This window comes from Toxorhynchites rutilus, chromosome 2, assembly GCF_029784135.1.
Source record: "Toxorhynchites rutilus septentrionalis strain SRP chromosome 2, ASM2978413v1, whole genome shotgun sequence".
Lineage (NCBI taxonomy): Eukaryota > Metazoa > Arthropoda > Insecta > Diptera > Culicidae > Toxorhynchites > Toxorhynchites rutilus.
Window position 1 is genome coordinate 213,254,838 of NC_073745.1, and position 13,760 is coordinate 213,268,597.

At 38.1% G+C, this 13,760-nt stretch overlaps 1 protein-coding gene across 12 annotated transcripts in view; it reads right to left on the bottom strand.

The window, feature by feature from the left end:
• LOC129767692 (potassium voltage-gated channel protein Shab) overlaps positions 1-13,760 on the bottom strand; it is a 339,910-nt gene that overhangs the window by 62,552 nt on the left and 263,598 nt on the right. For 11 of the 12 annotated variants that reach the window (XM_055768833.1, XM_055768832.1, XM_055768834.1 and 8 more), the window contains one exon: positions 9,990-10,121. The exons of the other annotated variant lie outside the window; for it this stretch is intronic. In XM_055768833.1, coding sequence (XP_055624808.1) covers positions 9,990-10,121 — 132 coding nt within the window. The remainder of the gene's footprint in view (positions 1-9,989; positions 10,122-13,760) is intronic. 12 annotated transcript variants of the gene reach the window in all.

The window sequence follows — 13,760 nt, forward strand, 5'->3', positions numbered from 1 at the left end:
TTGGTCGGTTTGATAGTTTAGTACATTAGTATTTGGACGGTAATTACTATTGATGAAAGAAAATCTCCGAAGAACGAAACCGATAATGGGTGCGTCGAAAGAAGGTGCTTATTGTGCTTATTTAAAGCATTGTATAAAAAATCAATATCTCGATTTTGACTGAATGCTATTGAATGATTTTATTTGTATTTGATTGTGGAATGAGAATTATGATATACAAAACCGAATTCCAGTACTTATATAAAATTTATGTGCTATTGCGAGAATTCATTGTTTATAGAGGGTAGACATTTGTCATTTTTGTCTATTTCTCGAAGAGTTATGACTATTTAAACACTGACAAGGTTCTGCCTATTCTGCCATTTTGATTACCCCTGTATATCACAACAGCTTGCATTACTGCTGAAACAGATATTTTTCACCGATCTTATTTTTTTTTTGTGTCAAGTTGAACCTCAAGTCCTTTGTCCACAGTTTCTCATAGACCTGCAGATAATACAATCGTATAACACGCACAGAAGAGTGAAAACTTTTTTGGTTGGTTGGTGAATGTCTGAATAAAGTTGTTTTATTGAACGGATACTCAAGTGTAAGAAAATGGGTCATGCTAGGTACTGAAGTAGTAGTTCTAGCTGCGGGCTTTGCGGAGTACCACGAACTTCCACTAGTGCGAATAAAACATCATTCATGTTTTTTTCCCTATCAGAAAAGAAATGTCAGTGTCAGAAAAATTTCTTCGGATTTATCGTTTAAATACTTATCTTTATACTAGCTGGTGCTCCCGTGGCCGAGTGGTTAGCGTCATAACTAACATGCCGGGTGTTCGGGTTCGATTCCCGTTCTGGTCGGGGGAATTTTTCGTCAAAGAAATTTCCTCCGACTTGCACTGTGATCACGCGTATTCTAGAGCTTGCCACTTAGAATATGCATTCAAGGCGTGTTATTTGGCATAGAAATCTCGGCTAAGTTCTAATAAAAATGACGCAAGTAATACTACGTTGAGACGGCGAAGTTCCTCTAGGAACGTTAGTGCCATTGAAGAAGAAGAAGAAGAACTAGCTGGCCCGGCGAGCTTCATCACAATTGATATTTTTATTTAAATAATTTCGAACATAAATTATTTTTATGCACGTGATCTATACTCGTAGTATGAAATTTCTCTTTTCACACATAAACCTGACGCAGGCTAAGAAACAAACAAACCTGATACTGACTGTTTGAATCCGTTGCTCCGTTCTTGAATTAAACCTTTAACGGACTATGAGAACTAGGCAAGAGATCGACTTCAACTTCAGAGAACATAATCCTTACATGAGGAAGAACACATATTTACCTTTGAAATTTTTTTAACTATTGAAACAGTTGAAAAAATTGGTGGCAATATAGTTGCCACAGCCCGTTAACCCCAAAAACACTTCACTTGATTGCGCCTTTGGTTATCCACAAATCAAAACAATATTTCTAGTGCAGCGAAAAAACTTGTTTTTTATATAGAGTTTCAAAGAAAAAAAATAAAATCTGAATTTTTCATGAACCATTTATTAATTGAAAAAAGTGCATCATCTTACACAGTAGATCTTAATTAGTACTTTTACAGTGACTTTTCAACTTGTTGCATTTTCAACGAATTTAAACAGAATTTTCTGCCAGCGCTGTTAAATCGTGGTTTTGTTCCATAAAAATGACTCCTAAAAATGTACGATATTAACATTTTTAGCAGCCCAAAAAAATGGGGTATTGTCATATACCTTTAGAAGGTTTTGGCTAGGTAAAACATTGAAAGAAAAGTGCAGCAAAAGAATATTTTTTGTTGGTGGCAATATAGTTGCCAGTACCCGTTTAATAGGTAGTAGGTTTAATTCGCGAGGAACGGACACCAAATCAATTTTATTCATATAGATTTAATGAATTTCAATATCTCATTCTGTGAGTTTTATGACGACTGTTTGATATTGACGGCTTTCCTCTACTTGGTGGACTACGTTATCCAAATGACTGTATTATACCATACAGTGGTATAATGACAATAGCGCATGTGTGGTTTCCAAGATGTGCAGTCCGGTCAATAGTCTGAAGCTGACAATAGTCTGAAGTGATGGCCAAGATGCAGAAACGGGTGATTGGCTGATGGCCGATCAACGGAAGAATGTGGAGACTGACGATGTGAGGCCACTTCTTCAACATCAGCATTATCATCGTCCACAGCCCCCATCTAGCACCGATGACGATATAGAAGAATTTTACGCGTAGCTAGAGCGTGAATACAATCGCTGCCTAAAATACGACATCAAAATCGTCATCGAATTGAACGCTCAGGTTGGCCAAGAGAAGGAGTTCAGACCGGTAATTGGTAGGTTCAGCGCCCATCCACGAACCAACGAAAACGGCTTAATACTTATAGACTACGTTGCCACCAAAAACGTGGTCATACGTAGTACCTTCTTTCAGCACAGTCTCCAATACCGTTACATCTGGAGATCACCTCAGCAAACAGAAACACAAATTGACCACGTTTTGATCGACGGTCGGCACTTCTAGGATATTATCGACGTCAGAACCTAGCGTGGCACTAACATCGATTCAGGCCGCTACCTGGTGATGGTCAAATTGCGTTCTAAAGTGTCAGTCGTTAATAACATGAGACACCAGCGCTCACCACCTACGACGACTGCAGGAGCCGAACGTTTCTGCAATATACTCGCAGCGTCTTGAAGCTGCGTTACCAGGGGTAGACGAACTGGATGCTGTTCGTCTCGATGAATGCTGGAACACTTTGAAAGCAGCACTTAGCAGCACAGCAGAGACCGTCATCGGGTATGAATAACGTGATCAACGGAACGAATGGTTTGACGACGTGTGTCGAGTGCTCCTGAACGAGAAGCACCCGCAGCAATGCTGCAACGAGTGACTCGGCAAATCGTGGCCACATGAAAGAGAAAGAGTGTGAGGAGATGGAGCTGCTTTATCGTTCTCGAGAATCGCAGGAGTTCACCTAGAAACTAAACGCCTCGCACAAAAGCTTTGTGCAGCGGGTCGAAATATCCAGGAACAAGAAAGGAGGCATCTTGATGAACGAACGCGAGTTGATCGAAATGTGGAGGCAGTAGTACTACGATGAACACCTGAACAGCGCTTAGACAGAAGACCAAGACGACTTTGAGGAGGACTACACCGGTGCAGTGAACAACGACGACGTATCACTCCCGGCGATGGGTGAAGTTAAGGAGTCCATTAATCAGCTAAAGAACCACAAAGCAGCTAGGAAGGATGGGCTTGCAACGAAGCTCTTCAAGGGAGGTCCAGGGAAACTTTTAGAGCGCATGTACCGGTTGATAGTCAGGATGTGGAACATAGAACAGCTACCAGAGGAATGGAAGGACGGGGTAATCTGCCCCATCTATAAAAAAGGTGACAAGCTGGATTGTGGGAGCTACCGTGCCATCACAATCCTGAATGGTGCCTACAAAAATCTGTCTCGAGTCCTCTTTCGCCTTCTATCGCCAATAGTAAGTAGATTTGTGGGAAGCTATCGGGTCTGGTTCATACCCGGTTGCTTGACAACGCACCAGATTTTTACACTGCGGCAGATACTCAAAAAATGCCGCGAGTATCACTTCCCTACGCACCACATCTTCGTCGATTTCACTGCATATCATTCAATCGACCGACGTCAGCTATGAAGAATCATGGACGAACACGGTTTTCCCCGAAAGCTGACAAGACTGATTCAGGCAGCGATGAGCGGTGTGTGGTGAAGTGTCTCTGGTGATCTGTCGGAATCGTTTGATACTCACAGGGGACTTCGACAAGGCGATGGATTCTCCTATCTGCTCTTCAACGTGGCGCTGGAAGGTGTTATGTGGACAGCGTGCTTCAACATGCGGGGCACGATTTTCAACAAGTCTAGTCAGTTTATTTGCTTCGCCGATGTACTGATCGTAACAGAATTCTTTTGGGTAATAGTGCTGTGATCGACGGCAACAAGCTAGAATAATTTGTCTACCTTGCCTCGTTGATAACAACTGACAACAACTATAGCCATGAAATTCGAAGACGTATAGTCAATGCCTACTATAGGCTCCGCAAATGCTTGAGGTCCAACAAACTTCGACCCCGTACCCCGACCCCATAATTCGACCGGTTGTAACCCTGCAAAGATTGTATTTTCATCGAATACGGTAGAAACAAGAAGGAGAGGATCCCAGCGAGCGAGGTGGTTGGACCAGGTGGAAAGAATCGGTGATGTCGGGAGTTGGAGAACTGCAGCCATGGATCGGGTTTATTGAAGAAACATTGTGAAGAAGAACTAATCTCTCAATGGGATGTAGTACCATTATAAATAAATGAAATAAACCCCATTGAGGAATATGATTGATTAAGAACAAACTGAAGTTGAAGAACGAAACTGCAAAAAAAGGTCAGGTAAAAATTCAAATAGTACGAAAAATCGTAGCTTTCAGTAAATAAGTAAATAAGCAAATAAGTAAGTAAGTAAAAGAAGCCTGAAGATAGAATACATTGTTGAGAAATCCTTGTAATCAAAATCTTTATGTGCAATATGTGAGAACAGTAATACACTTCAATCTAGGAGAAAGTGCCGCTGTGTCCATCTGCAGGATATCAAGACGGAGCTGAGAGACAAGTTTTTGAGTCGAGTGAACTGTGTCCAGGGGACTTTCTTAAACGCGGGGAACAAGGTACGTGCGATCAACACATTCGTGGTTCCCCAGCTGACCTTCAGTTTTGAAGTAGTTAAGTGATTGCAAAACTGACTTAGAAGACCTCGAGAAGAGGGTGAGCGTCCAAAAAATTAGCGATCTATGGATGAAAAATAGCGAATTGCTGATACAAAAAAATAAGCAAATTGGAAAGACTTTTTATTAAGTAGTTTTAAAAATACGGACACGGTTCCGATTTTGCCAAAAATCATTCACGGTTTGCGCATTATAAAATGTGCTCTAAAACTGGTTAATAACCATGAAAAAAATAACGGCTGAAACGTAAAACAAAGGTTTATTGTACGTATTAGCTTTAAGTATTAATGGAAATCGCTTTTAAAATTATTTTTATTGAAAATTCATGAATATTCTTTTTCATATATAGAGGGGCTAGTTGGTCACACAAATTGCTCGTTTGAGAGCAACGCATATAAAATTTTCAGGTATGCCGCGTTTCATTACGCAAGCTTTAAACAAATATAGAAAGCATATGTTTTACTGCTGAACCCAGTGTATTTGAAACGAGACAACCACCAAACAAACCACTTGCAATATAATTGTCGTATTTATATTTTTTTCTGTAAAATTTTCATTAAATATAATAAACGTTCACATTGAATATCAGAACTCACCATTATGCATTGAGTAATGTAGCATACCTGAAGGCTATTTCTATATACTATTATACGAACTATACGAACGGTACAAATGTCATCAAAACAAATGCAAGCAAGAATGCAAGCGGTTGTGCGTCGCAGGGATGCCAGGTGATTTTTTTTTAAAAGTCTTGACATGGTACGAGAAAATGTCTTCACCATAAAATCGGAGGAAAGTTCTACGCACAAAAAAACGGAACTATGATAACTCTATTTGTTTATTTCAGCTTTGAAATTTTGGTTGTAACTCAAACCATATCCATGAAACTAACTGTAGAAAAAGTATGTAACCGGAAAACCTTCGATTTGTGAAGTGGTCGTTTGAAAGATCTAGGTTAATCTATTGTATAGTTGGGCCAAAATAAAAGAAATTCAAAGTCACAATCATTCGAATTTTCGAGCGCAAATGAACTAATGTATTCAGACCGCATCGTTCGCTGTTTAGTCTCAGTTTCTCAGTCTCAGCCCTACTTTTTTGACGATATTTTCGGCCAATAGTTTTCATGGAAATAATATCTTTTAAAAATCCACGTACTCTATCATACTGAAATGTCTTCACATATTCCATAATGTCTTCAAAATGTCTTCACAAAATCAAATGTCTTCGAAATGAAGACATGTCTTCAAAATGAAGACATGTCTTCAAAATGAAGACATGTCTTCAAACCTGGCATCTTTGGTTCACCACAAAGTGGAAGAGAGACGAAATCGCTAGAAAAGATTGTCTGACTAATTATCAACGATGATAATTCGAAATTTTCATGAATTTGTTTTTTTACTTGCTACATGATATTAGTTAACTGTTTTTGTTTTGATTTAATTAATTAATTTATAATGACGGAAACTTCTAATGGAAAAACGCCTGTTATTTGCTCAAAAATAACATGCCTATTATTGACCAATTTACCCCGTGTGTGGGGCTAGTTGGTCAATTTATTCTGAAATATAAAGTCGTTAAATAAAAGAGAAATGTCAAATAATTGATTCTCTGGTTATTTTTCATTGAAAGGGTAAAAGGTAAGCTTCATTGTGGTACATTCTAACGCAAAAATTCATACTACAAAGTTATAACCAAATTTATTAAAAAAATACTAACTAGCCCCGCCCTACCCTACTTCGTGGAACGCGACAACCAAAACGCGCTATATCAGGCTGTCTGCACCGCTGGCAGAGGATACAGTGTTCTGCACTTGCCACAAGCGGAGTACCACCTCAACTGCTATCTGCAGACAGGGGAGGAGAAGATTGAAACATGGAAGCAGTGATCTCTCATGCAGGATAGGATAATGCCGATAAGAATCTGCAGGTGGCACGTCTGACATCAAGACATTGATGACATTTTCCGAATGTGCCATCAACCAGGAGAAAATATAGAGCATTGTTCATAGACAACTGGGGCTGCAATGTGGTCTATTGGAAGACAACGTATTCAACTACTGATACCTGCTTGCACCTGTCCTGGAAAATGACCGTCCAAAGCTGTACTGGGATCGCACTGTTCTGACCAACCTCTCGATCCACCATAACCGTTCAGATATAATAGATATAATGGTGTAAGACAAAAGCGACAGACAAGTCACCATCATCGATGTCGCTATTTCACTGAACCAAAATCTGGAGGAGACCTACGATCGATCTCGCTGGAACTGGAACTGTCCCGAAGACGAAGACGGATGCGCTGAATGTGCTCAACGCAGGGTTGCCATAATGAAATCTGTGTTGTTGATCTAAAAAATCTTTTATCTTAGTTTTTTTTCATTGAATCTGTATTGATGGGCCAGATCACGATCCAGAATATCGAGAAGGAATTGGCCGGCATCCAAAGGTCGATCATCCTTAGCACTTGCGCGATTATCCGACAATTCCTGGCCAGGACTAAAAAGCAAGAGCATGCAGATACGTGCATCCGCAGAGCCAAGTCTATCTATTGCATTCAGAAGCCAGGGGCAGGTGAAAATTCTGGCTAGGTTCGTCTAGTCAAGAAATGAAATAAGTCTGTAAAATAAATAATAACATACATTAGATTTTATACATTCTGCCGAAAATACTGTGCGGTTCCAAAATTGCGATATAGATGAGTTGTTCTTAGGAGCATTTGATTCGTGAATTTAAGAAGTGTTTCTTCAGCTATGTTCAATTTAATTGCAAATAATGCAATAACAACATCAATCAACTTAAAAGTCGGTCTTTGTCGCAAATAAGGCTGAAATTTGGTAATTTGAGCCATGAATTTGAACTTCGCTGAGTGGAACATAAACTGAGAATGTAAGTAACAGAGTGAGAACCGAATTTGTAAGGATGGAGCGTATGATATGCTATATTGGCTCCCAGCGATGTAAAAATTGCTCCAGAGGGCTAACGTTTTCACTCAAATACAGAATCATGTTCAATTTGTATATTTTTTGAATGGGAGTGTTGAAATGAATTCGATTGAAATGTAAACAATCAATATTTTCATCGCATTGAAAACGCCATTTGCCAAAACTTTTATTGCATTTTATTGTTTGCTTGTTGAGGCTTGCAAAGAATGTATTTCATCGGTATGCACTGTTGAAAGTGGTTACGATTCAAAAGCAAAAATTTATCGGATAGAACGAAATCCGATATTGACCTCCGAAAAGGGAGAATACACAGAATAATATCATTTTACATTATGACAACACCAGATCACATGATCAGGGATTTGTTAATAGTTATCTAAAACGAGTGAACTGGAATCTTCTACTTCACTCGCTACATTTCCCTGACATTGCTCCCTCAGATTGCCATTTGTTCTGGTCCATGGCGTTGGATCTTTCTGAAGAGCGTTTCCGATCTTATGAAGAAGCCGGAAATTGACTTGATAGCATATTGTTGAAAACAATCAAGTTTCTGTTAGCGTGGAATAAATTTTAAGTTTCGAAAAAATGGTTATTTTAATGAAAAAAAATTCGTTATACTTGTATACCTAATAGTAACTGACGATTGTTAGTAAAACGAATTTATTCATGAGCGTCGAACGATAACAGAGTTGAATATACCGATCATTAAATTTATCGTACTTTCGAATTCCATTTTTCTAGCATTTTTTTAGTGAGGAGGTAAAGTGGTCACCTGTGGGGAGCAAAGTGGTCACTCGTACATATCGCGCTAGGAGGGATAGATTTACGCGTGTTTTCTTGTCCAAATTTGTTTAAATCATTATCGAAATAATAGGTACATGTATGAAATGAGCTAGGCCTATTTGCCTAGAGTCGTAATTGAAATTTTCTCATATCTACTAAAACGTAGTAGGAAACACATAACGTTTTTCATAATGAGGTTTGGTTTTGGTTGGGGTGGCATATTTTTCCTGAGTCAAAACCACAAAGGAACCCCTTTAGGAGCAGAAGGTAATAAGGTATATCGGCTTTTGAAAACAGAACATTGTCAACAGTAATCCTCCACTGAACACTTTGCCCCCCAAACAACGAAATGATACTGTTGATTTGTCGAAAATATCAGGTCAAATAAACTAAATTTCACTAGAAATTCCTTAAAGTCGAAAAGCACAAAACTACGGCCGAATGTCTATTTTATATTTTGACATGCGACAGCTCCACTGAAGTACAGGGTGACTCAAAAGTCTTGAAATTCTTCTAACATAAGATGACTATCAATACGGTGTCAATAGTCAAAAGTTATACTACCAAACAAGTAGGTGACCACTTTACCCCACGTGACCACTTTGCCCTCACTACCCCTATATAGTCAACGCTTTTAGATTTCGTTCTTCGGATGATCATCTTTCTGTGTGGAGATATTGTTTTACGGTGATTGGTAAAGGATCCAGAGCGGCTTTCGAAAGGTTTTTTTCTCGATAACGGTAGGACCTGATTCGGCTCTTTTCCGGCTGTTTATGTTACGCTCGAACATAAAACCCTTAAGTTCATTATTTTATACATACAAGCACCAGTAGTCCTACACATAACCCTGACATATTGATTGTATTTGTATTTCATCTAAGCATAACTAGACAAGTGTTGCATAAGCTCTTCCATTCTGCTAGCCATAAATTATTTTAGAAGCTTAAAGATATTCGAAATATTTAGAGTAGTACTACAGTTTGAATGGTTAAGATTAATATAAGATTGAGAGTTGAAATATTCACATTATTGTAGAATGTATTCTTCTGGGTAGTTCATCAATGCTGCTAATATCCGGTGTTTTTTTCCAGTAAAAACGTTTGCTTCACAATTCTAGCCTTATCGGAATCTGATGTAAATCTATTGTTTTTCTTCTTACGTTAAGCTATATGACCCAAACTAACTCTAAATCTATACAGCTAGTCGTTAGTCGCAGCTAGTATGTGTATGCGACACATTGACTTACGGACACGTTGATATGGGGGGGGGGTGCGTACAACAATGTGTAGAGATGTTGTGATAGCGAGGGTATTTTACACATTTACAGCATTTTAAGGATGGTCACCATTTTGTCGGTGTTCTATGGGCTCACGTTGGATGGTTTGCTAGTAACGCAACATAACAGACAACAGCGACAGCCGTGTCGTCGAGCACAGTGCTTAGTATCGTTTTCGATTGTTTAGCATAAAAGATTGGCTATCTAATGAAATCAGTGAAATTATTGTTCGTACTCGGTGATTCGGATCGCAGCTCTTCGTTCAACTCGGCCAGTCTCGATGAGAGCGGTGGTTGTCGTCGTCTAGGAGCCAGTGGTGTGGCCAAAATTGATTCCACTGGAGATTCCATCAGGTCACTTTGTTCACCTGGTGAGGAATTATCAGGGTTTATGGTCAACCGGTTTGCACATAAAGGCGACTTGCTTGCTTGAATATTTGTGAAATCTAGTAATGCGTAAAACTAGTACTGAAATCTAGAACCGTGTGATCTAGCTATCGATAACGACCAGCAATATTTTCCTTGCCATTGTCAGTGTTTTGTTTTCCTTCAATCGACATGATATCGGATATTCCAACGAAATGGTAACGAAACGAAAATGCTGGAAACATATTGCTAATCATTTTGGATGCATTCAAAGCAATTTCTAAACCATACAGGGTAATATATTTTTCTATGGTGCAATGATTCTGGATTATCTATTATGTTACTAAGGGGGTTTTTCAGGATGCGAAAAAATATCTTACATGGAAGCATATGTCAATGAGCCTTTTGGGTATTGCGGTTGAAGGATCATTTTCACATTGTGATAATGGGGCTTAAAACTCTAAGCACTGCTGATATGCTTTGAAGTGGGCTGCACTGTAATCGAACAACTAAATTGAATCGAATTAAATTAAATTGAACTGAATCGTACATCGAAAATATTGCTGGTGTTTAAACTGCTACATAAGTGTATAAGCCATGGATCGATGGAGTCTCTCCGGTATAGGTATAGAGTCTTCGTATGAATTGATTCCCAACTGGGGTTCACTAGCTTAGTTCAATATCCTTTGAATGAAACCGCAATTTACCTTCTGCTGTATGTCCCAGTGAAACATTCAGAAACCGATAATCCGGCAATAATTCCTTTAAACTAATGTGCAGCCTATGGCTGCATCCAGTCAAGAGTTTCAGCATTAGTTGTTTTTTGTGCTTGTTCTGCCGCTGTCAGGTGGGCTGAATTATTCAGCCAGCCATTTCGCCTAATACCATATGCTGCCATCATGTTTCAGACGCTGACGGGCTACAATTTTCAGAATTCGCTCGTGCTCGCAAGAGGAGCAGTAGCTGGACAGTAAGACGTTTTGTATAGTGCCATTGAGCGGGGCTCAGTGCTCGTGTTTTGGGTCTGCAGCATATGTCCTTGAAGTAAAATTCTTATGTTTCCTGGTGCAATAACTATAAACATCGTAAAAAGACCTCTAGCAGATTGGACTAGCGGGAGTGGTGCCGCGGATGGCGTTATACCGAAACATATACGGGCTGTAAAAGTTGGTGGTTCAAGGTTGTAACGATGTGTGATTAACGGAAACTAGGCTACCAAGAAACCATTCATGGTTTGAATTGTGTTTTACTGTGGTATTTGTGTGTTTTTTTCAATGAAACGATATCAACAAAGTATTTTGCTATTGATGTACACTCTAATGACCATGAAATGTTGAATAAGAGTTTAAAGTCCTCGCAATATTTATGCAGTAAATTGCAAAACAAAAATAGTCTCAATGATTTTAGTGATTGCTCGTTATGCAAACTATCTACTATCTTACAAATTAAGCTTTGTTTAGAAAGGGATTATCATTATTGTTCCGTCTGTATTTTTAATTGACAATGTGTGTTTATTATACATTCTTCAAGTTGGGATTAAATACTTCATTCTTCAGACGACATGTATAAATTGAATTCTAATACTACGAACATCTTAACACAAAATTTAACACCGCCTTGATTTAGGTTTTCCAACATTTCTTCCTCATAGCATTTTTGTAGTATGACGAGATGGGAAATGAACGCATTTGATCGTCCTTTTGAAGCTTGTAAGTTAAATTTCATACAAGACGTTGTCTCTAACAAGAACTATTATTCAACTTCTAATAATTATTGAAATCCTACTGAACAATTCTACTATTGTGAACATTTTTTGAAAAAAAATTGTTGTATTCAAACGCTTATACTATAAACATCGTTAGATATAAACTAGGTGCTAGGTATTGTTACCATGTAACTGCGTTGTAAAGGTTTTACCCAACTATATATTCATGCAGGCATTCGTGTTTTCCCCGAAATTGACGAATTGACGAATTGGTTGATGACTGATAATGAATAATGAATTGTCAGCTTCACACCAAGGAGAAGTAGTAAGTTTTAACAATTTGGATGCATCGTCATACCAAGTAGTAGATAATGACTCAACTTCCTCGCCTCAACAACTGAATGCAGTTTAAATTGTGATATACTGCCAAAATTTCAATGAAGTCCAAATTAATATTCTGAACACTTCATTCTCGATAATTCTGGCAACAAAGACAAGTTGGGATTAGAGTGTTAGAAGCGAGGAAGTATTCGGAAATTGTTTTAATGTCATCAGAGATGATCGTAATCTTCACAAATCCCATAAAAAAAATTGTAGGAGGTGTCCTCATTGCTTAATAAATTCAGAACATGCTCCAACAACAGAATTCGACGAGTTTGAGCAAGTGTGGGTCAAAGCGGGAGAGATACATATATTTGCATCTGTTTATTTCCCCCCTGATCGTGCTCAAATTAGTTGTTATGAGAAATTCTTTGAAGTTGCTGTAAATATTTTGTTTTCCTTTGTACCAGAATCAAACATCAAAATATACGGAGATTTCAACAGGCGAAATGCGAACTTTATCACTGATTTTGATAATGAATTTATCTTGCTTCCAGCTGTTGGTGATAATAAGACTCTAGCAATTTATTTTTGATAAAATAGCCGGTCTTGAAATGAATCAAATAAACCATGTTTATAATCGACTTCTTGTTTCTTGGATTTCTTGTTAGCATAGCTATCGAATATTCTACATATATTAACTTTTTGTGGCCGTTTGTCTGCTCTCAGCCACCACAGTAAGAAACCATGCTATTTTACTCAAACAAGTATCAGTTTATGCATTTTCTAAACGAAGCTAGATGTCTAGTGAACCTGTTCACGAATCAATACGGTAATAGATAACGGTACTCAGCATCAAACAAAGTAGTCACCCACACAAAACAACGCACAGTGAATGCATAGGAATGTGGGACAAAAACAGCAGAATTCAGCCATTGTAACACTTTGGTGTGATGGAAAAGATTGTTCATAACTATCAGAACTACTGTTCACATAAATGTCTTATGTTATTTAAATGATCGCATAAGTGTCCCAAGCGACAAAATCTTTGTTCATCTAAAAAGTTCTGATCCTTCCGAATACGTAGGAATCATCATTTGAGTCACCATTGAAGAAGTTGTTTTTAAATAGCAGAATAATTGTTTGCATAAGTGTCTCATATACAACGGATAATAAAAATAAAATTATGTATTCATTATGCTTCATATGATTTACTCTTGGAGACTGTTTAGAAAGATTTCACACGAAGACGAATTATAAAAAATAATTTTTATACAAAAATATCACATTAAAATGACATCACAAGAAAAATTAAAAAATGTTTATTTTTCATAATCTTGCATATAGCACTGCTTTTTCAAGAGAAAATAAATCCGACCGATACGACACCCTTGCCCAAAATTAATACGACCGCAAAGGGTTAATAAATAACATCCAAAACAATCTGAAAAATAAAAGACAGAAGGCACATAAAATTCATAAGAAATGCAAATCTGACGATAATCTCGAAAATTATATGAACATTTGCGAACACCTCAATTCAACTGTTAAAAACGTCTTTGAAGATTACAACTCAAAAACAGAGTCTGACATAAAGTCTAACCTGAAAAGTTTC